Source organism: Topomyia yanbarensis, chromosome 3 (genome assembly GCF_030247195.1).
Source record: "Topomyia yanbarensis strain Yona2022 chromosome 3, ASM3024719v1, whole genome shotgun sequence".
Lineage (NCBI taxonomy): Eukaryota > Metazoa > Arthropoda > Insecta > Diptera > Culicidae > Topomyia > Topomyia yanbarensis.
The window spans coordinates 350,109,583-350,131,338 of NC_080672.1; the positions used below are offsets into that span (position 1 = coordinate 350,109,583).

At 46.1% G+C, this 21,756-nt stretch overlaps 1 protein-coding gene and 1 pseudogene across 1 annotated transcript; both read left to right on the forward strand.

Annotated features, from left to right (window-relative positions):
• Nucleotides 1-11,442: 11,442 nt before the first annotated feature.
• LOC131688172 (uncharacterized) lies at nt 11,443-13,746 on the forward strand. Its single transcript, XM_058972338.1, has one exon. It carries the CDS (start codon nt 11,443-11,445, stop codon nt 13,744-13,746), a length of 2,304 nt encoding a protein of 767 aa, XP_058828321.1.
• A 4,068-nt stretch (nt 13,747-17,814) lies between these two features.
• On the forward strand, nt 17,815-19,340 carry LOC131688173 (uncharacterized; annotated as a pseudogene).
• The last annotated feature ends 2,416 nt before the right edge of the window (nt 19,341-21,756 follow it).

Sequence of the window (21,756 nt, forward strand, 5' to 3'; positions counted from 1 at the left end):
TAGTTGACTACATTCAGCAGATTGATGATTAACTGAAAGGAATGATATGAAAATTCAAAGACGGATTGGCATTTTAGAACGAAACACTTATATACATAGAATGAAAAACTACAGTTAAGCAGAGGAATAACAATCGTATGATTGCCTTTAGGCGTGAATGGGTTATATTCACTCCTGGCCCCACTTTTAGACTTGAGTGTTATAGATTCGCATCAGCGCGAAATGAGATACACCCAGGATTTTTTGTACGTGGGGAATAGCACCGCGTAAAAAACGCGTTTATTGTAAAATTCACGTAAAAAACGCGTTAATTGGAAAATCCGCGTAAAAAACCGCGTTGATTCGAAAATCCGCGTAAAAAAACTCAGCAAAAGAATATTTTTGGATTTTTTTTTGCTCGGATTGCGCAATTAACACGGTTTTTGCAAAAATATTCTATGTCCTTTTGAATGCATATGACTTAGACTTTTTCCTAAAAAAATTCTAAGTCCTTTTAAATGCAAAAAACTTAGAAGAATTTTGGCAGTTTTTTTGCACGGATTTCGCAATTATCACGATTTTTCCAACCAATATACTAAGTCCTTTTGAATACAAAAGAGAGATTTTTGGAAAGATAGAAGAGCCGGGTCTGGACTCCTTCCGCACCTCAACAATATAAAAAAAAACCAAAAACCAAAACCTCGACAATATGGGTATTTTCGGCATGGTCTTGACGAGTAGGTGTCAGAAATTGATTTTTGATGCCATTTTGAAACCAATCGATATGAATATTTTCGGAATGGTTTTGACTAGTAACCCCAGTCTAAGTCTTTTGCATTCAAAAGGACTGCAAAAACCGCGTTAGTTGGAAAATCCGCGTAAAAAACTACGTTAATTGGAAAATTCGCGCAAAAAACCTCGTAAAAAAACCGCGCGAAAAAAACCGCGTCAAAAAACCTGAGTGTAATATGATGCTCGAGTTTTCAAATATGGTTAAAACTCTACGGAAAACAAGGACTGGGATCCGAAGTGTTGACAAATATCAAGCCGCGCTCGAAGCCTGTGGGGCACCAGGGCGCACCCCACAGTATTTTTGCCCTTACCCTGTCAAGTGGGGCTCTGACAGGGTTGACTTGCTTTCCCTAGCTATTCGTGGGAACAATTCTATTCTCTATTCTATTCTAACCCTTACACAGCCAGTATTGAAAAGCATCCTGGAAAACATTGCAGTTTGTCTGTAGTATTTTTCTTGTCAACATTAATATTTGAAGCATATTTTTACATGTTGCAAATATTAAAACGGCCGGGCCTACTGTGCAGAGTTGGGTTTGAAGATGTTTCAAAAATAGACGGCAATTAAATTATTCATTAAATGAATTATTTAATTAACGAATTGTTTTGAATCTTAAAGCAGAAAGAAACGAGGACAACCGTACCGACCGTTTCAATTTAAAGGGGATAAAATAAATGAATCGTTGGCAGTGACTTGGCTAAGAAGGTTAATGTCACTCCTTTGGTCTTTTGAGATGGGACAGAGGTATTTACACCTTGCCCTGGCTAATAAGCCTAGGTTAAAGCGCCTTTACTCGCTACAAACCTTTTTTCCATTACACGTTCAATACCTTTGCTAATACTTTCTAGTATTGACGAAAATATAGAACGTCACTAAAGATCGCAAATAGGAAGGCAGGCATTGAAATATCAAACTGTTCAATGTCGAACGAATACCGATGGCAAAGATGAATGGATGAAAAAATTCACCAGCACTTGACTGAAGTTGTAATTGTTTCAATTTGTGAGCACTATTTCAATTAAACGGAATAGTTTAGATGGAAGTACCCTGGAAATATATTAGAAGTTTAGAGATAGGTTTAATTCATAGTTGTGAAATTAGTTAGTGCTCTACTGTGATGTGATTTGATCGAACAGAAACTCCACAACAGGCACTAGTACGACCAGTGACGATTTCCTCCGAGTATTCTGCTATAAGAGTCAACCAGAATTGCAGTTAAAATTCAGGGTCCGGGTAACTGAGTGCACAGAGACTTTCCACCTTCACACTGCGGCATTCCCAATGTCATTAACAGGTGTAACTCCTTCGTTGAGCTCTTCTTTGTGATGAACTCGTTGTTTTCAAGCACTTCCCGATTGACGAGCACGTTCATATTTTCTAGATTTTTTCACATATACAGGAATATCTTCGTTAATGCCAAAAAATTCAGTAATTAGTTTTGGTACATATTTGGCACTTGGTTGAAGCGCCTTTACTCCGCCAACCAGATCAGAAGTTCATTAGTTCACCGTTCGCTAATTGGGTCCTTATCCAGGAACGTTCACTTTCCCTTTGCACTGGCGACAGAATCAACGGCTGCGGTGTTCCGCTTTACAACTGCACTGATTCTTCATCGTGTACACTAACTTTAAACAATAAACACTTGTTCTAGGGCACAAAATGAAGGCTGAATGGGAATGTAATTTCGCACACCTAAATTTGACGCGAGAAAAAAATTCCGTCAGAACTCAGCCATAGCCTGCTTCGTTTCCCTAGCTATTCGTGGGAACAAAACAGAAAACAAGACAAGAACAGGACGCATATATCAGGCGGATGGCGAGAAGATAGAAGACCGATAAAGGCGCCTAAACTGAGGCCTTCACCTTCCTCGGAGGAGCTACTATGGCCCGAGAGGCGATTGATTTCACCTTGACGGCCAAAAAGATTTTAGTAGAGGGTAAGACTGTGCATAACCCGAAGCGGCCTAGGCAGTCACCAGGCGTAGGTGCGGGGAGCAACGCCAAACGACGCGCAACCACGAAGGCCAAACGTCGTTTGGACGGTGCAGACCGGGGTGCAAAGGACCCCGAAGGGCGTCGACCCGAAAAGGTGAAAGGCACCAACCGGGCGCAAAGTGGCGGGTACCAGCCAACCGGTGCCATCGGCACAAGGGGGCGAAAATCCATGGCAGCTGATCAGTAGGGCTCAGCGAAAGTCGAATGCAGCTCGACCCGCAAAGAAGGTTAAGGACAGAGGACAGGCTCTGTTGGTGAAAACCGACAAGGACGAGTATGCCGACGTCCTCAAATCGATGCGGGCGGCCGAAAGCCTCTCGGCTCTAGGACAGGATGTGCGCAGCGTTAGACGTATCAAGACCGGCGAAATGATCTTGGTGCTGAAACGAGGTGTGCAAACTAGTGGGGCGGTGCACAAGAAGTTGGCCCAAGAGGTGTTGGGTGACGGCACTCAGGTGAGGTCGTTGGGTGCGGAAGTGACTCTTCAATGCAAGCAACTGGATGAGGTTACGAACGCTGACGACATCGTCTCTGCCGTCATGGACCAGTGTGGCACAGATATTGAGCGGACCTTTGTACGCCTAAGAGAGGGACTCTTTGGCGCGCAGGTAGCCTATTTCAGGCTACCGGTTGCGGAAGCCAAAAAGGTCCTCGAGAGAGGGAAGCTGAAGATCAGTTGGTCAGTATGCCCAGTAAGCATATCCCAGCCGCCTTCAATGGATAGGTGCTATCGGTGCTTAGAGTCCGGCCATAAACACTGTGCATCAGCCCAGTAGCTGCTATGGCAGTCGGTCTCGGAGTCGAGCACAGATGTCGCCCTCCTATCCGACCCGTACAACGTCCCTGCCGATAACGGTAATTGGGTGGCGGACGGGTCTAGGATAGCGGCAATTTGTACAACGGGACGGTTCCCGGTCCAAGAGGTAGTATACTCCTCTGCGGAGGGTGTCGCAATTGCCAAGATCGATGGTGTGTTCTACTGTGGCTGCTATGCCCCACCAAGGTGGCCTATAGAACAGTTCAACCAGATGATCGACAGGCTCTTGTCCCACTTAGTGGGTCGGAAGCCGTTCGTCATAGCGGGAGATTTCAACGCTTGGGCAGTGGAATGGGGCTGCTGCTGTACAAATAGCAGGGGCCAAGCGCTACTGGAGGCGCTTTCGAAACTTGACTGCCAAGAAATGGCAGAGGCCGGGATATTAGTAGACTGCCGAGATTGCAGTCCTACGGTTAGCCTGCCTCAAAGTTAGACGTAGGACGCAACGAGCCCACACCGAGGAATAAGACCGGACCGCCGTCAAGTGCTTCGAGCAGCGAAATTGGCCCTTGATAAGGCCATTAAGAGCAGCAAGACAACCTGACAAGCGTCTGCGCGAGGGTGCCAATGCGAATCCGTGGGGTGACGCCTACAGGATCGTGATGGCTAAGACCAAAGGAGGCTCTTCACCCCCCGATCGGTCACCGGACCGGTTGGCGGAGATTAGCGAAGTACTCTTCCCATCTCGAGCCACAAGTCTCTGGCGTCCTCCACCGCAAGGCATTGTGGGTGCGGCCGAAATGGTGGCTCCGGTGACGAATGATGAGTTACTCGCAGTGGCTAATTCCCTAGCAACGAACAAAGCTCTAGGGCCTAATGGAGTTCTAAACAGCGCTCTCAAGGCAGCAATCACAGCGAACCCGAACATGTTCAGGCTATCTATACAGAGATGCCTTGGCGAGTGCCGTTTTCACGATAGATGGAAAAGGCAGAAGTTGGTACTCTTGCCAAAGGCCGGGAAGCCACCGCAAACTGCTTGAGAGGATCATCTTCAACAGGCTAACCCCGTACTCAGAAGGAACGGGCGGCCTGTCAAGCAATCAGATTGGTTTTCGAAAGGGTAAGTCCACGGTGGACGCTATCAACTCAGGGCCAATTTCTTCACCCTCGCTTAAATTTTAAGCCAGGCTCACTAGTACGTTTAAACCTGGCATAAGCACTAAGTGAGGGTGAAGAAATCGGTCCACATTGGTAAATACCGCCGAGATAGTGATCCAACGGAAAAGGCGAGGTATTCGATACTGTGCGTTAGTGACACTTGATGTGAAAAACGCATACAACAGCGCAAGCTAGGATGCCATCGCGCTCTCGTTACGCCTGCTTAGCCAGTCGGTGGTTCTGTACCGAATCTTGGAAAGCTACTTCCAGAACCGTGTACTACTATACGAGACCGATGCCGGTCAGAGAAGCGTTCCTATTACCGGAGGAGTCCCGCAGGGCTCGATTCTGGGCTCGGTATTATGGAACCTCATGTATGACGGGGTTCTGAGAATAAAGGTCCTTTCTGGTGTCAAGATTTTCGGCTTCGCCGATGATGTAACCTTGAAGGTCTACGAGGAGTCAATCCCCGAGATAGAACTGATTGCAGCACACGCTATGAGCACTGTGGCGGAATGGATGAGCGCGAGAGGCCTGGAGCTTGCTCAACATAAGACGGAGGTGGTTATCGTCAACAATCGCAAGTCGATACAACATGCAGTTATTTAAGTGGGAGAAGTCGTGATCACTTTAAAGCGGAGTGTGAAGATTCTTGGGGTCATCATAGATGACCTTCGGCAGCCATATCGACTATGCGTGCAAGAGGGCTTCGACGGCTGTTGCAGCATTATCGAGGATGATGTCCAACAGCTCTAAGGTGTGCGCCAGTAGACGTAGGCTACTGTCAGGCGTTGCCGTATCTATCCTTAGGTACGGCGGCTCGTCCTGGGCGAGAGCACTGGGGGTAACCAGTTACTTTCGGAAACTGGAGAGCACCTACCGCTTGATGTGTCTCAGAGTGCTATTCGTCTACAGCACGGTATCACACGATGCATCCTGCGTGATAGCGAGCATGATGCCGATCGGGCTGGTTATCCGGGAAGACGAGGAGTGTTTTGAGCTGCGTGGCACTAGAGGAGTCCGCGAGCGTACCAGGGTGGCTTCGGTCGCCAGATGGCAGCGCGAGTGGGATAACATCGATAACGTTTCGAGCTGAGTGGGTAGACCCCATGGGGAAGTTCACTTCCATCTGACACAATTCCTGTCAGGCGATGGCTGCTTCCGACCGTACCTATACAGGTTTGGGCACGCGGAAGCCCCCGTCTGCCCTGACTGACCAGGTGTTGACAAAACTCGTTTCGACGTCGAAAGAAGAGCAATGCTAGACTCTGCGGCCGCGACACAACCCCTGATACCCTTATCCAGAGGATGTGTCAAGCGGTGGAGAAGTGCAACCACTTAGATTGCCTGTAGGTTGCAGAGAATCAGGCGCACCGAGCAACAGACGACAAGCATGACTGACTTGTGATTGGTTAGTTGGAGCGGAAAGGACTGAGCGCGGAGAAGTGAGCGAATGGTCTGCTCATGCTGAGGCAAGTATGGCGCAGCGGCTGGCAACCGCGGTAGTCACACCGAAGCATGACAGAAGACTGAGTGAATAGACGTATGTATGGACTGCCCATTAGGGTGGGACAAAAAATAGATTCCAGCTCCGAGCAACTTTTTAGGTACCATTTTGTTCCTAGAACAACTGTACAAATTCTTAGCTCGATCGGTGAAACTATATTTTTGCGCCCACTGTTTAAAGTTTACATGGGATTTTGTATGGGAAAGTTAACTTTTACAAAATAATTCCTCCAGAAGTCGCCCATTACTTCCTAAAAATAAATCGTTATGTGTCTTGTATAGGAAATTTAACAAAGAAACAATGTCTCGAAAACCACGAAATGATCTGATACTTGAGAAAAAAGTTATTAAGCAGAAACCTATTGATGCTCTGACGATTGATAAAATATTCATTTTATCTAGCACCACTGCTGTTGGTTGTCCAATTCTCGACAAACATATGATTACGGCCTAAAAGCCAACTGTCAAAATCCACTTTGAATGGAAATTCCGGACAAACCGTTACTAGTCAAACACAGTTCACAAGAGTTTATGAAAGAGAAAACATTTCTCTTTCGTTTACTACCAACATTTGTGATTGGCGTGTAACGGTTTGTCCGGAATTTCCAATCAAAGTGGATTTTGACAGTTGGCTTTTAGGCCGTAATCATATGTTTGTCGAGAATTATACGAAATTTTGATTTAATCCTCTCTTAATATGTGTAAATCGTTTATCTATACTATTTGGCCACTTCGCTGGGTTTTGAGGGATAAATTGAGGCTTCTTTTATACATAATAAGAGAAAGTTAAAATCAGTTCGATCTGAACACTCGCTGTGAACAGTACGAATCGGTCAAAGCTCCGCGTATCTTTGCATCGTTAGTGTTTTTCAGCTCGGTTTCAGCCACCCGGCTGTGCTTTCCCTATCGCCAGTGTAAGGAATATTCAGTCTAAGAGGTAGATCAGTAGGAAAGTGAGCGCGTCACCGCATAACGGGCCGTCGACTCCCTGTGCGGGGCGCGGACCACCTTGTATGGTGGTCTTCTGGCAGGTGAACTTTGTTGTTTTTTCCAAAAGTGCCATATTAAAGTACATGCATCCGGCCGTTCGTTGATAACAATCACACCAATAGAGCATCGATAGAGATATTGCCTTGCAGAACGCTCTGCAAGATTGTATACAAGTTAATAGTTGCACACAATACAGAGGGCGTCCACAGAACCATATACGGGAAAGCAACCATCGGTAGTCTTTTAGACATTCCGAAAGTTGAAAGAATTTTTCCGCCTCGACAATCATTTGCAGATGGATGTCGACTCGCCACCCCCTAGTGGGGTGCTGCCTTTGAGTCACTTACTACCGCCATTTCTAAACTCAGGAGACCAGATAGACCAGCGAACGCTACTTCTGCGTGCGACTAAGGATGGAGAAGGAAACAGCCAAAGTCTACCCACTAATCCCTTCTTGGTTCACCTATACCTTAAAGAAGCGATCGGGATGGAGCCAACTAAATATATAAAAGCGTCGAAAGAGGCCAAAGGTACCCAGTATGTGCTGCGTACATCGTCGAAGAAAGTGTACGAAAAATTGCTCAAAATAAATCAACTGTCAAACGGGACAAATGTGGAAGTGATACCCCATCCTCACCTAAACAAAGTGCAGGGTATTATTCACGACCTGGACACCAAGAACCTTCCTACGGAAGAAATCTTTAATGCATTGAAGGAACAAAACGTCATCGAGGTCAGGAGAATTACCAAATTGGTAAACGGCACGTCAACAAACACCCCGTTACTGGTATTGTCTTTCGCCGGTTCGCACCTGCCGGAATTTATTTTCCTCGGTCTAGTAAGAGTCCATGTTCGGAAATATTATGCCTCTCCCATGCAATGTTTCCGATGTGGTAAATTTGGACACGGAAGCAGAACTTGCGACCAGAAGGAAATATGCTTAAATTGCGGGAAAGACCACCAAACCAGCAAAGAAGCCCCATGTCGCGAGGTGAGCGAATGCGTTAACTGTAAAGGCAATCACTCGGCCCGTGATAGAAGCTGCCCGACCTTCCTAAAGGAAACCGAAGTGATAAGACTCAAAACCGACAATAATCTGACATTCATTGAGGCCAGAGCACTGGTCAAGCAAACAACACCAAACACATCATACGCATCTACCCTAAAAGGCAGACTAACGCCAGGATCTGATGAGAAGGAAAGAACAATCCGCCTGCTTCGAGAGGAGCTAGCGCAGCTCAGGGAGCGAACCGCCAATCAGCTATCAAGCGACAGCAAGGATGTCGAAATCGCCAAGTTAAAAGAGGAACTGCTTGACGCCAAAATTTTGAACAAAGATCTTCGCAATGAGATGGCTGCTCTGCGACTCGCTTTCTCGGATCTACAAAGACAAATAGCACTGCAGACACCCACAGATACCACCCGACCAAAGCCAGTCTCAACGATCCCGGTCAAGAAGTTAAACAAGGATCAAGTTGCTTCACTATTGGAAGGAAATCTGATATTCACCACAAGCACAACCCAACAAGAATTCGAGAACAGAAGAAAAAGCCGAAACCGAAATAAGAAAGAGCGCGAAATAGAAAATCAGGACAAATCCCGAAGTCCACTAACGAAGGAAAACAAAACCAGAACCCAGAATATCGCACCGGATGAAGCAACCACCTTAAAACTAAACCCCACCGACCACTTTTCCACCTCCCAGTGGGAAACTAGCCAGGACGGCGCCACTTCGATTGACATCTCCGAATAGACAGAAACAATTTCAACAAAAAGCAACAACTACACAACAACAACAGCACACACCAGTAACAACAACCACAGCACCGGAAAAACTAAATGATGAACCAACAGAGAACAGAGTACAACAAAAAAACACAAGACAAACCAGGAGACCTATTGGGCACCATACCATCAGCCATCTCACCCGCATCGACCCTGTCCGGGGAAGTACCGGTCCACACCGATGAGCCCCCGGCGGCTGTCGGTGCGGGACCATCGGACAACCCCCAGGCAAGTACTTTAGGTTCCCACATCCTTGATACAGTTATGGTCCTGCTCCCTTGTTCTACAGCCACAACAAAAAACCACAAACGCATCAACCAACGTACGGCGGATTACCCGGCCGTCTCCGCTGCCCCGCCTAACGATGGGACACTGTGTAGGCAGACCACCCGCCTAGAATATGTAAAACAAATAACGCCGGACTCTCCGGCAACAAAGACGTTGACTGTATTTCCCTCAACACCATGTCAGTCCTGCGCAACTCCGAACACATCTCTTGGCGACCCGGAGCCTCCCGGCAGGCCTCCAGCTGGAAGCCCCAGAGGACGACCGCCTGGTCGCACCGACCACAGACTTCAAACCGACCAGGCACAAGCCCTTAGCCCGATAGCTGGATGTTCGTGGCACCCAACAAGATTCCGAAACAGAAGTTCCCGAGGAGAGGCAGCAAAAGCAGCAAAGTGGGCCGCCCACCATACCATCTGTCTTCACCGGAAGCACGACCTGCCAACCTACCACCACCCAGAAAACGGCAAAGGTCTACAACACCCCACACAGGCACCAGTCCAGAACCCAGAAGTAGGACCTTTGAGGAAAATGCCTATTCCCCTGCACTGGCCCTGTCCTGGGATGTCCCGACTGATGTCGACGAGCTCCAGGCGGCTGCCGGTACGGGGGGCCCGACTCCCCTCCGGAAAAAGGTCGCAACGCCCACAGCAGAAACTTTAACATCTCACATCAAATCCGGAAAAAGCAATCATTCTTCGACAAGGCAAAACGCCTCTCCCTCCGGACAGACCTTGGGCAGGGACGCACGAAAGACCACTGCAGAAATACCACCGGCAATCAATTCCCCCGCAGAGGAATCTACTGCCAGTATCGGCGGGCTCTCCAACGGAAGGCCATCCACCAGTAGCAACCGCCCCAATGTCAATTCCCCGGAACCCAGTTACCACACGCACCAATACACACTAGCAATACAGTGGAATATTAACAGTCTAAGAAACAACCTCGGAGATCTGCAGAGGACCATCGCCCAGACAAACCCTATCTGTCTAGCCTTTCAGGAAGCCCACATCCGGAGAGAGACTGATCCGACTCCCTCGCTCAGCAACCGTTATTCCTGGGTGGCCTCGTCCGGAGCCAACATTCATCAAACGATCGGTTTAGCTACTCGAACAGATGTACCATCAGTACCGGTAGCAATCAAGACGGAGCTGATAGCAGTTGCCCGGAGAATCAACTACCTGTTCGCGTGCACAGTGGTCTCAATCTACCTCCCCCAGGGGGTGAACCAAGTCGGAGTAAAATTGAACCAACTCATCGATCAACTCCCAACTCCAGTCCTGATTATGGGTGACATGAACGCCCATAACACCGCATGGGGCTCTATTCGATGCAACCGCCGCGGCAACGACATCCTTCAAACAGTAGAGAAAAATGACCTCATAATACTTAATGACGGAGCCACCACCTTCCTCCGGGGACGAGCCATGTCCTCACTCGACCTCACCATCTGCTCTCGTTCCATCGCAAAGAAGCTTTTGTGGACCGTACTTCATGACCAGAGAGGAAGTGACCACTACCCGATTCACATTTCCTACGACCGAATACCTCCGACGACAACCAGACGTAAACGCTGGCTTTATAACAACGCTGACTGGGAGGAGTACGAGTCAAACCTAGCTGATCGAATCGAACCGGACCGGATGTACTCACCAGATGAAATCAGCAACCTCATCATCCAAGCGGCAAAACCATGCATTCCTCGGACAAGTGGAGCATCCCCCAAAAGGGCGGTACATTGGTGGAACCCAGAAGTAGCCCAACTAATTCGCGAACGCAGGAAGGCACTCCGAACCCTTCGAAGGACACCCATCAATCACCCTCTCTGGGAAGCACGAGCCAGCAACTACCGCCAACTTCGTAACACTGTCAGAAAAACCATCACCGACGCCAAAGAAGCCAGTTGGAACGAATTTCTTGACGGGATCCATACTGACTCACCAACCAGCGAATAATGGAGAAAAATCAATGCATTAAGCGGGAAAAGGAGGCATTTTGGATACTCGCTCGAAATCGACGGCATCACAACCACCCAACCAATCGAGATTGCCAATGAATTAGGCCGCTACTTCTCCTCTCTATCGGCCAATACATCTTTTTCGCAAGCCTTCCTCAGGAGGAAACAACAAGCTGAACTATCTCCAATCGTTTTTCCACCTGACAACGGCCCCGAGTACAATCAGTTATTCACGGGAATGGAACTCACAGCAGCACTCAACCAAGGAAAAGGAAAAGCCACCGGTATAGATAATATCGGATATCCTCTCTTGAAACATCTGCCTCCAGAGGGTAAAAGGGCACTGCTGGCCAGTTACAACAGGATCTGGGAAGGCGGGTCTTTCCCAGAGTCCTGGAGTACCGCCCTCATCATACCACTTCCCAAAAAGAATCAAGGCAAGAGAACGCCGAACGACTTTCGACCAATAAGTTTGTTGCCGTGTACCGGAAAAGTCATGGAAAGAATGGTCAACAGAAGACTCATTACCCTACTTGAATCAGAAGATCGCCTTGACCGTCGTCAATTCGCTTACCGTAAAGGCCTTGGAACCGGTGTTTACCTTGGGTCTTTCCGGGAAATAGTCGGGCAGGCCGTCGCTGATGGAATGCATACGGACATCGCCGTTCTGGACTTGGAGAAGGCCTATAATACCGTGTGGCGCCACGGAGTTCTTAGACAACTTCAACAGTGGGGAATCCGGGGCAATCTAGGGCAGTTTCTTCAACGCTATCTACTCAACCGGCGATTTCGTGTCGGCATTGGTGGTAGCCAATCCGACGTTTTTTGCGAAGAAAACGGAGTCCCTCAGGGATCTGTACTGGCTGTGACCTTGTTTCTCGTCAGCATTCAGTCTGTATTTGCTCATCTTCCGAAGGGAATTTTCATTTTCATTTATGCTGATGACATCATACTAGTCGTCGTTGGTGAATCCAGAAACCGCAACAAAATCAAGTTGCAAGCGGCTGTAAACGCCATCGGAAAATGGGCATCTTCGGTAGGTTTCCGGATCTCCACCAGCAAATGTGTTACTGCTCACTGTTGTCCATATAATCACGTGGCAACTGGCAGACCAATAAAACTCAACGGCTTCCTAATACCCTTTAAGAAGGAACCGAAAATACTTGGTGTAACAGTTGATAGGAAGCTCACACTCCTTACGCACTTTCGGCAACTTAAACGGGACTGTGACAGTCGGAAAAGGCTTGTTCGCACCATCTGCTCCCGACACCCGAGGAACAACCGCAATACTGCCCTCTACATCATCCAAGCCCTAATTCTCAGCCGCTTGTTCTATGGTATTGAGCTAACATGCCAAAATCTCGAAGGTCTGATCAACACCCTTGCCCCACTTTACCATGGAGCAGTGCGCACTGCCTCCAACCTACTCCCCAGCACACCAGCAAATAGTGCATGTGTTGAAACCGGAGTCTTGCCCTGCAGATGGGCGACAGCACTAGTCACTCTGAGGCGAGCCCTCGGATTCCTGGAAAGAACCTACGGAGGAGATTGCCTGACACTTGACACAGCCAAACAAATCCACATGGAATTTACCCAAACACCTCTTCCACCGCTAGCGGGTCTAGTCAGAGTGTGGCATCGTCCATGGAGTGCACGTGGCCCAAACCTGGACATCAGCCTCTCTAGATCAGTGGGGGCGGGCGCAGCTCCAAGTGTTGCACAAACGAAATTTTTTGAAGTGATTGAAAGAAGATACGCAAACCACGCAAAGCTCTATACAGACGGATCCAAGACTTACCAGGGTGTAGTGATAGGAGTTAGTGGCATTGGAGCCGGTCTCTCACTCCGCCTTCCAGCCACCTGCTCCGTTTTCTCGGCAGAGGCAGCTGCAATCCTTCTGGCCATACGCAGGAGGCAAGAGAATCTTCCGACAGTGATATTAACAGACTCTTTATCAGTGCTATCAGCACTTCGAACAGGGGAGTCACGACACCCGTTTGTACAAGCCATCGAAGCAACCTATGACCCACTGACCACCATCTGTTGGGTTCCGGGGCACAGCGGGATCCAGGGAAACTTAGACGCCGATCGGTTGGCCTCTCTCGGTAGAACCTCGCCCACATCCTTTACCAAGAAGGTACCGAAAGAGGACATTGTCAAGGCTTTTCACCATTGCATTGTTCAGCATTTTAACAACCATTGGAGATCTTCTACCGGCTATCTCCAGAAAATTAAAGGATCCATTGACAAATGGACGGACCACCAGAACCAAACTGAGCAGAAGGTGCTCTCTAGGCTGCGTGTGGGGCACACCAGAGTCACTCATCCGCATACAGTTTCCAGAGCGGATCCACCAGTATGCAGCTCCTGCAACACTAGGCTCACCGTTGAGCACCTTCTGACCAACTGCCTGGAATTTGCTGATTTGCGTCGCTTCTATAATATACCCACGTCTATCAGAGACGCCCTATCAAACGACTCGACGCAAGAAGAAGTTCTACTGCTTTTCCTCAAGGACGCCAATATCTTCGATGCTGTGTAGAAGTCCAGTACCAAGCCCTTCAAACAACATGTGAAGCTCCTTCGCCTAATTTTTTGGGGGCCGAAGATTCATCGTAGACCTACGCTTCAAATACTAACACAACTGTAATTCTCATTGGTCCAGCGCAAGAAACAACACAACTACAGCGACTTTGAAATTAAAAAAGGAGATTTATCAATCGAACGATAATTTACCCACTTTTGTTAAATGCAATGTAAACATATATCCATTTAATTCATTAAGGCGATTGACCCTTGGGGTTAAAGCCCAAATAAACAAACAAACAAACAGAAAGTTAAAAATTGTGTATATGATTAGAACGCCAAAAGCAGTGATGCTATGAAAAGTGAAATTTTCATCAATCTTCAGGGCATCAATCGGTTTTTGCTTAATAACTTTTTGCACAAGCATCAGATCGTTTTGCAGTCTTCTAGACTTTGTTTCCTTGACAAATTTCCTATAAAAAGTAAAAATCTGTTTATTTTTAGGAGATAACGGGCGACTCTTCGAAGAATTAATTTGCAAAAGACAATTTTCCCATACGAAATCCCATGTAAACTTTAAACTGTGGGCGCAAAAATATAGTTTCACCGATCGAGCTAAAAATTTGCAGAGTTGTTCTGGGAGATAAATGGGACCCAAAAAGTTACTCGGAGCCAAATTTTATTTTTTTATATAAGCATGTCCCACTCTACTGCCCATGCCGAGATGGGAGGGTCGTAGCGTAGAATGTTGGTACCTATCGCTATTGATACCTCGTGGCGTGGCAGAGGAAGGTAGGGTGAGCGTCCAAGTCAGTCTCACATGGAGTGTCAGAGAGAGCGTCAGAATGTGACAGAGCAAGCACCCAAGTAAGCCTCATACTGGATGTGTGCGTGCGTGAGTGACTACATTAAGTACTGCCATCCCCCAGAAGTAATTCCGGGAGGTAGTTCCTGGGGGAAAGATGGCGGAGCCCAATAGAGCTTAGTCGGTATTACCCGTTAGGTAGTTTAGTCCTGGTCGAGCCCAACACTCTAGTACACTTCCGTGTGGTAGCTTGGCAATTACTAAGCATGTGTACTGGGCCAGTGCGTAAATACATTCTCCATTGTAAAACACACACACACACATACAGACATTGTCCCAATTTGTCAAGCTGAGTCGATTGGTATATATAACTCGGCCCTCCGGGCTTTGGAAAAAGTTTTCAAAGTATGAGTGAATCCTATACATTTCTTTTGTAAGAAATGTAAAAAGGCTTCATTTTTGGAACAGTTCTTGTTCTGGAAACTGACACAGAATCCTGGTGTACGTGTATTTCGGTCACGTTTCACAATTTTCTGCGGACTTTATTATTATACATATATGGTTTTCAAAGCTGCTTCTTTGGAACTCGAGTTATTAAAAAAAACTTTGAAATTTTCAGAACACCTTATTGCGAAAGCCTACCGAACAAAGCCGCTTTCAAAAGACACGGAAAAGCCTCTTATCCAAGTAACACGTGACTTGAGGCGCATAGACTCCGACAACCAGCTCGCACTGGAGATTCAGCTAATGGTTAATGGCATCGCGAAGATGACGCAACAAAAAATTAGATTCGCAAATTTGTTTGCCCCGGGAAACATAAGAAGTAAATTAACTACGCTCATTCTACTCGTTTTCCCGAATGGGCACATTTCTACGTCAAGCTGTCTAACGATTGCTTGCTGTTGGGCTTAGGTGCTGCGAAATGAAGGATCACAGTTTCTACTTCACCCGGGGAGGCGGCACTGATTCAATTTCGTGCCTCGAGGACCCGAATGGAGTTTAATTTTCCGTCTGCTTTATGGGACGGTTGAAGAGCGGAATTTGTCAACGAGAAATGCACCGGGAATGTTGGTTGATTTGGGGTGTGATAAATGGCCACCCAAATTCAACATCGGGTTGTTCTTTGGATGAAATTTTTTGCAACGTTTCTAATATTAGAGTTTGATTCGCACGGGTCATAACTTGAAAAATCCTATAATTACACTTGAAATCGTTGTTTAATCTTGAGGGGAATGAAAAGTTTCTATCCAGATTAAAATCGGTACAAGAAAACAGTTCCCTTGTGAAAGATTTATAATGCTGTTTTGTGCCAGCGGAAGTACACGTGCATCAAGGAAGAGTAAGGTTTCCATTTTGTTTGTGAATTGGTGCTCACTATCTTATCATCTGAAATACCAAGCCTGGAGATGCAGGGTTGAGTCGAGAAGGAAGTTACCTTTGTTGCACTAAGTAAATAATGTTTCAGAATTGAAGGAAAAAGCACGGTTCTATCGAAGGAGTCACGGGTACAAAGTGTATTCCAATCCCAAGAAAATCAATACGTTTTTCCCATCCTAGCTGCTAGTTGGGACACAGACTGGGAAACGAAGAAGGTATTACCGGAATGAATGGATTACAACCGAAGGAAAGTAGCTCTATGGATGAAGCATTTTCTTCTTACGATGGAAATCGATTTACGATCTTTTGCAGAAAAGATAATTAACTTGCATATCATGCTACCAGCTTCGGGGGAATTATAACGTGACATAGTGATGGACGTTCCATTACCAATAATACATCGAGAGATTTGTAAGCAAATCGTTCTATCTATAAGATCGTATATCAGAACGAAAAGCTCATTTTATAACAATATGTCAAAATCAGTCATTCGTAGTCCGATGTATTGCGCAATCTTTGTCGTAATTAAACTGATTCTGGTTATGCATGTTTGAACAAACAATGCGTCGTCTGCAATGAAAGTTTCCTCATAGCAGACGACAAACAAATTGTTGCTGATAGTCTGATATCAATATCACAAATGCTTAGATAGAATCTTGAATTTGTTTCTCTTGTGTATGTAACAAATGAACTTCTTTGGTTTGGAATTAAACAGTATAAATAATGGATCATTTCATGTATTATTATTGAAAAACTAGAAAAGTAGAAAAACTTTAAATATTGGAAATAGTTAAATACTTTCAGTAATAATTATGTACCGAGAATTTAGAAGAACGATCTGTGCCAAATCTGTGTTTTTGTTTGAAGTAGGGTGTATCTTTTTCATGTGAGTGAATGATTGCATAAAAACAAAAAAAACTAATTTAAATCTCATCTCAATCTCAACAAGGCTCACTCGCATATGCCTATCCCAACTAAAAACAGAAACCGGCACAAACGGGTCACCTACTGTGTACGCACATAAGATACCCGGAGGCAGTTCGCATTCTTCCCATTATTTGAACTATTCATCAACATCATCATCACGCTCGTTTAGTTCACAAAAGAAGCCACCATAATCATAATATTAAATTAAATATCATCGCACTATGGCACAATCCTTCCGGTGTCGGTGTCGGTGCCGGTTCCAGTGCCGCTGACGATGATGACGATGACAACGGAAGGCGGCACAATACTCGCTGCAGCTCCAGCGAGGGTTACAACCGAAGCCCCGCCCGCCGCCCGCTGTCGCGCGTTAGCAACGCTGACGCTGATGACTGGAACTGGATCTGAGAGTCTCGAGTAACTAGCAGACGGCACGATAGGAACAAAAAAGAGTCCTCTGCGATTTGTGACTCCGCGGAATGCACCGCTAGGAACCGCGGATGCGACGCAAAATGGTAGCAAGATAAAATTTAATCCGCGGGTAATTCGTGCGCATCGTCGAAATACGGGCGATGGCAGGATATGCTCGAGCGGTACACAATTATAGCAGAAGTCGCAATAAAAAGTACGAATGGTTGTGACATTTGGAGATTATGCATTGTAGGAGGAAGATGAAACAGCTGGAGCTATGGCACTTAGAATCAGTCGCAGGATGATGAAGTCGAAAGGATTTGGAATGGTGATTTGTTGCACGGAATGAAATGATTGTGTGTGAATAATTTGAAGTTAGGATTTGCTAATTTTGCTGGATTGTTGTATATTATACCATTTGATACTGCATTTGATAGATTTTAAAAATGTTTTCGATAGAAGAATTCTTAGCAACTCAACGAGTAATTTCTTAATCGATCGCAAGAAAATACTTGTGTTGAAGAAAAGAGAAAGGAAAGAAGGGTGAGAAGGGAGAGTAGGGAGAGAATGGAGAGAAGTGAGAGCAGGGAGAGAAGCGAGAGAAGGGAGAGAAGGGAGAGTTTGGGCGAGAAGGGAGAGAAGGAAGAGAAGGTAGAGAAATGAGAGAAATAAGAGAAGGGTGGGAAGGGAGGGAAGGGAGAGAAGGGAGAGCAGGGAGAGAAGGGAGAGAAGAGAGAGAAGGGTGAGAAAGGTAAGAAGGGAGAGAAGGGAGAGAAGGGAGAGAAGAGAGAGAAAGGAGAGAAGGGAGAGAAGGGAGAGAAGGGAGAGAAGGGAGAGAAGGGAGAGAAGAGAGAGCAGGGAGAGAAGGGAAAGAAATGAGAGAAATAAGAGAAGGGTGGGAAGGGAGGGAAGGGAAAGAAGGGGGAGGAAAGAGAGCAGGGAGAGACGGGAGAAAAGAGAGAGAAGGGTGAGAAAGATAAGAAGAGAGAAGGGAGAGAAAGGAGAGAATGAAGAGTAGGGAGAGAAGGGAGAGAAGAGAGAAAAGGGAGTGAAGGGAGAGATGAGAGAGAAGGGAGAGAAGAGAGAGAGAAGTGAGAGAAGGAGAGAAGGGAGAGATGGGAGAGAAGGGAGAGATGGGAGAGAAGAGAAAGAAGGGAGAGAAGGGAGAGAATGGAGAGAAGAAAGAGAAGGGAGAGAAGGGTGAGAAGTGAGAGAAGGGAGAGAAGAGAGAGAAGGGAGAGAAGGGAGAGCAGAGAGAAAATAGAGAAGGGAGAGAAGGAAGAGATGGGAGAGAAGAGAGAGAGAAGGAAGAGAAGGGAGAGAAGGGAGAGAATGGAGAGAAGGGAGAGAAGAGTGAGAAAGGTAAGAAGAGAGAAGGGAGAGATGGGAGAGAAGAGAGAGAAGGGAGAGAATGAAGAGAAGGGAGAGTAGGGAGAGAAGGGAAAGAAGAGAGAGATGGGAGAGAAAGGAGAGCAGTGAGAGAAGGGAGAGAAGAGAGAGAAGGGAGAGAAGGTAGAGAAGGTAGAGATGTGAGAGAAGGGAGAGATGGGAGAGAAGAGAGAGAAGGGAGAGAAGGGAGAGAAGGGAGAGAAGGGAGAGCAGGGAGAGCAGGGAGAGAAGGGAGAGAAGAGAGAGAAGGGAGAGAAGGGAGAGGAGGCAGAGATGGGAGAGAAGGGAGAGAAGAGAGAGAAGGGAGAAAAGGGAGAGAAGGGATAGAATGGAGAGAAGGGAGAGAAGGGAGAGAAGTGAGAGAAGGGAGAGAAGGGAGAGAAGGGAGAGAAAGGGAGAGCGGAGAGAAAATAGAGAAGGGAGAGAAGGAAGAGATGGGAGAGAAGAGAGAGAAGTGAGAGAGAGAGAAGGAAGAGAAGGGAGAGAAGGGAGAGAAGGGAAAGAATGGAGAGAATGGTGAGAAGGGAGAGAAGGATGAGAAGGGAGAGAAGTGAGAGAAGGTAGAGATGGTAGAGAAGGGAGAGAAGGGAGAGAAAGGAGAGGAGGGAAAGCAGGGAGAGTAGGGAGAGAAGGGAGAGAAGGGAGAGAAGGTAGAGAAGGTAGAGAAGGGAGAGAAGGGAGAGAAAGGAGAGCAGGGAGAGTAGGGAGAGAAGGGAGAGAAGGGAGAGAAGGGAGAGCAGGTAGAGAAGGGAGAGAAGGTAGAGAAAGGAGAGAAGAGAGAGAAGGGTGAGAAAGGTAAGAAGAGAGAGAAGAGAGAGATGGGAGAGAAGAAAGAGAAGGGAGAGAAGGGAGAGAATGAAGAGAAGGGAGAGAAGGGAGAACGGAGAGAAGGAGATAAAGGAGAGAAGGGAAGATGAAAGAAAGGAAGACGGCAAGAAGAGTGGATGGAAAGGAGGTTATGAGAGAAAAATTTCAATAAGGCAACAGATTTGGGAAATATTTTTCCTATTGTTAACCAATTGTGATTTTCCAGGTGACGGCTTCAAACCTCGTGCGAAATTATGCTTATAGTAAATAATTCTTGTTGTCTGCATTATCTGAAATATTGTTCAACACAGTGCTCGAATGTGCGATATAAAGAGCTTATGTGCAAAGGAACTAAACCATCATAACAATATCTCACATGTTTCTTGGCTTCGCAGACGACATCGGCATCATTTGCGTTGGTCGCAGAGCAGCGGAAGAGGCTGCCTAATTAAAGGGAGGCTGCGAGAATCGGCCTGGCCATAAACTCTGACATGACAAAGCACTTAGTACCTAGTAGATAGCAAAGAAGTCCGACCGGTATTGGTTCCGATTTGGAAATGGAGGAAGAATGGTACGGGTACGGTGGTACGTGGTATATCCATCAAGACTAATGACATGTGATAACGGTGTTAGTTTCGAAGGAAAATGCGTGTTTTAGCTGCGAACAGTAGGTTCCGTATTCTACAGACTTACGCAAAACTTGCCGTATACAAATAGCTGATCCTCCCTGTTGATCTGCACGACCATGTGGCATGAGCGTTGATACAGACAATCGAGTGCTGAACCTTTGAATTATGGATTGCACCAAGTGTACAAATATGTTGACACCTGAGCTCTATCTGATTTATTTCAAATTCAAAAAACCTGTTTTAATCCACTTAGCGGTGCAATTGTGCCTTTCTCATTAATCCAAACTACACGGAAAAAATGTTCCCAAAATCGTGAAGAAAGTGCCATGAATCCAGGAACAATCACGTTTTTACGTTATGAAACAGGGCCCTGAACAAAAATCATATTTTTATGATTTTTTTTTTATTAATTCGTTTATTTGCCACGGCTCAAGGCGTTAGCTTCACGGATCCGTGGGTCTTTTATATATTTACATGATGTAAACAATAAAAATAATAAACAATGCTAAGATCGATCCCGTGCGCGCGACTTGCCATTGCGCGCGGAGATCCGTTTTCGTGTCGGGGAAATCCTTGCATTCACGTCAACTATATCATGGGGGTCATTTGTATCTTTGTCGTCTTTGCACATGTCCGGGTCATGATCGGGGTTACTGCCTTGATGTTCGCGATCAGGAGCTGTTCCTAACTTCTTTCCCTTTCGGGTCACGACCGTGAACCCGAGCAGAGTCTGATAACAAATTGAGAACTAAACTTGATGTTGTGATGTAGTAGGGAATGATTACTCAGGTTGTTATCATTTTGGTCGTTTTAACGGTTAAAAGATCAAAATCGAAAGCAGAAAAATTGCACTATGACATCAAACAGAAAACTATTTATGCTATCAATAAAAGCAAATTGAAAACTCATTGAGATGGTGAAATATTTCATTGAAAACAAAATAAGTAATCAATTTGATGTTTGTCAAAGAAATAGAAACAAGCATTTTTTTCTAAAAATGTAAGCACATCAAAATGAGATCAAAATATGATGTTATATCTGAAAAAGTTTAAACTGATATCAAAATAAGATTTCAATTTGATGCTTGATATCAAAATATGTTGTCTATTTGCTGTAATTTTGATGTTGGACTTTGCTCGGGAACCCTCCGTCATTGCTAGTAGCTCCCTCGTTGCTAGAATTAGCTGTTGAGTTTGTGGTACTTGACGCGGCTTTCGCAGTTGTCATTATTGCTTGAACAGCAGCCACAAATTTGGCAACCGTTTGTGGCTCAGGGAATGATATTGGAGACTGAGTGTTGGTATTTGTTTCTGTAGATGAGCTTTTCTTAGCGGTTTCTGGGCAGGGTTGTCCGTAATGTGCCGTTTGTTCACAGAACTGGCACGTGTTAGTTTGTCCTTGATATGTACATAGAGTTCGCTGTATAATGGTATCACCCCCTTCTGTTGTGTACTGCAGGGTAAGGTAGGAGGGAATGGGTTGGTCTACCCGCATTCTCACCACAAAAACTCCATTTGAAATACCTGGAAAGTAGTTCCTCCACGTATCCTCCGTGATTGATTCCACTTCTCAGAAATACGACATGAATCTTTTAATGACCACTTTGCAAGTACGTGGTGCCAAATCATGTAATTTAACTTCCACGTTTCCGTTATCCATATACACAGGGATCTTGATTTTTGCG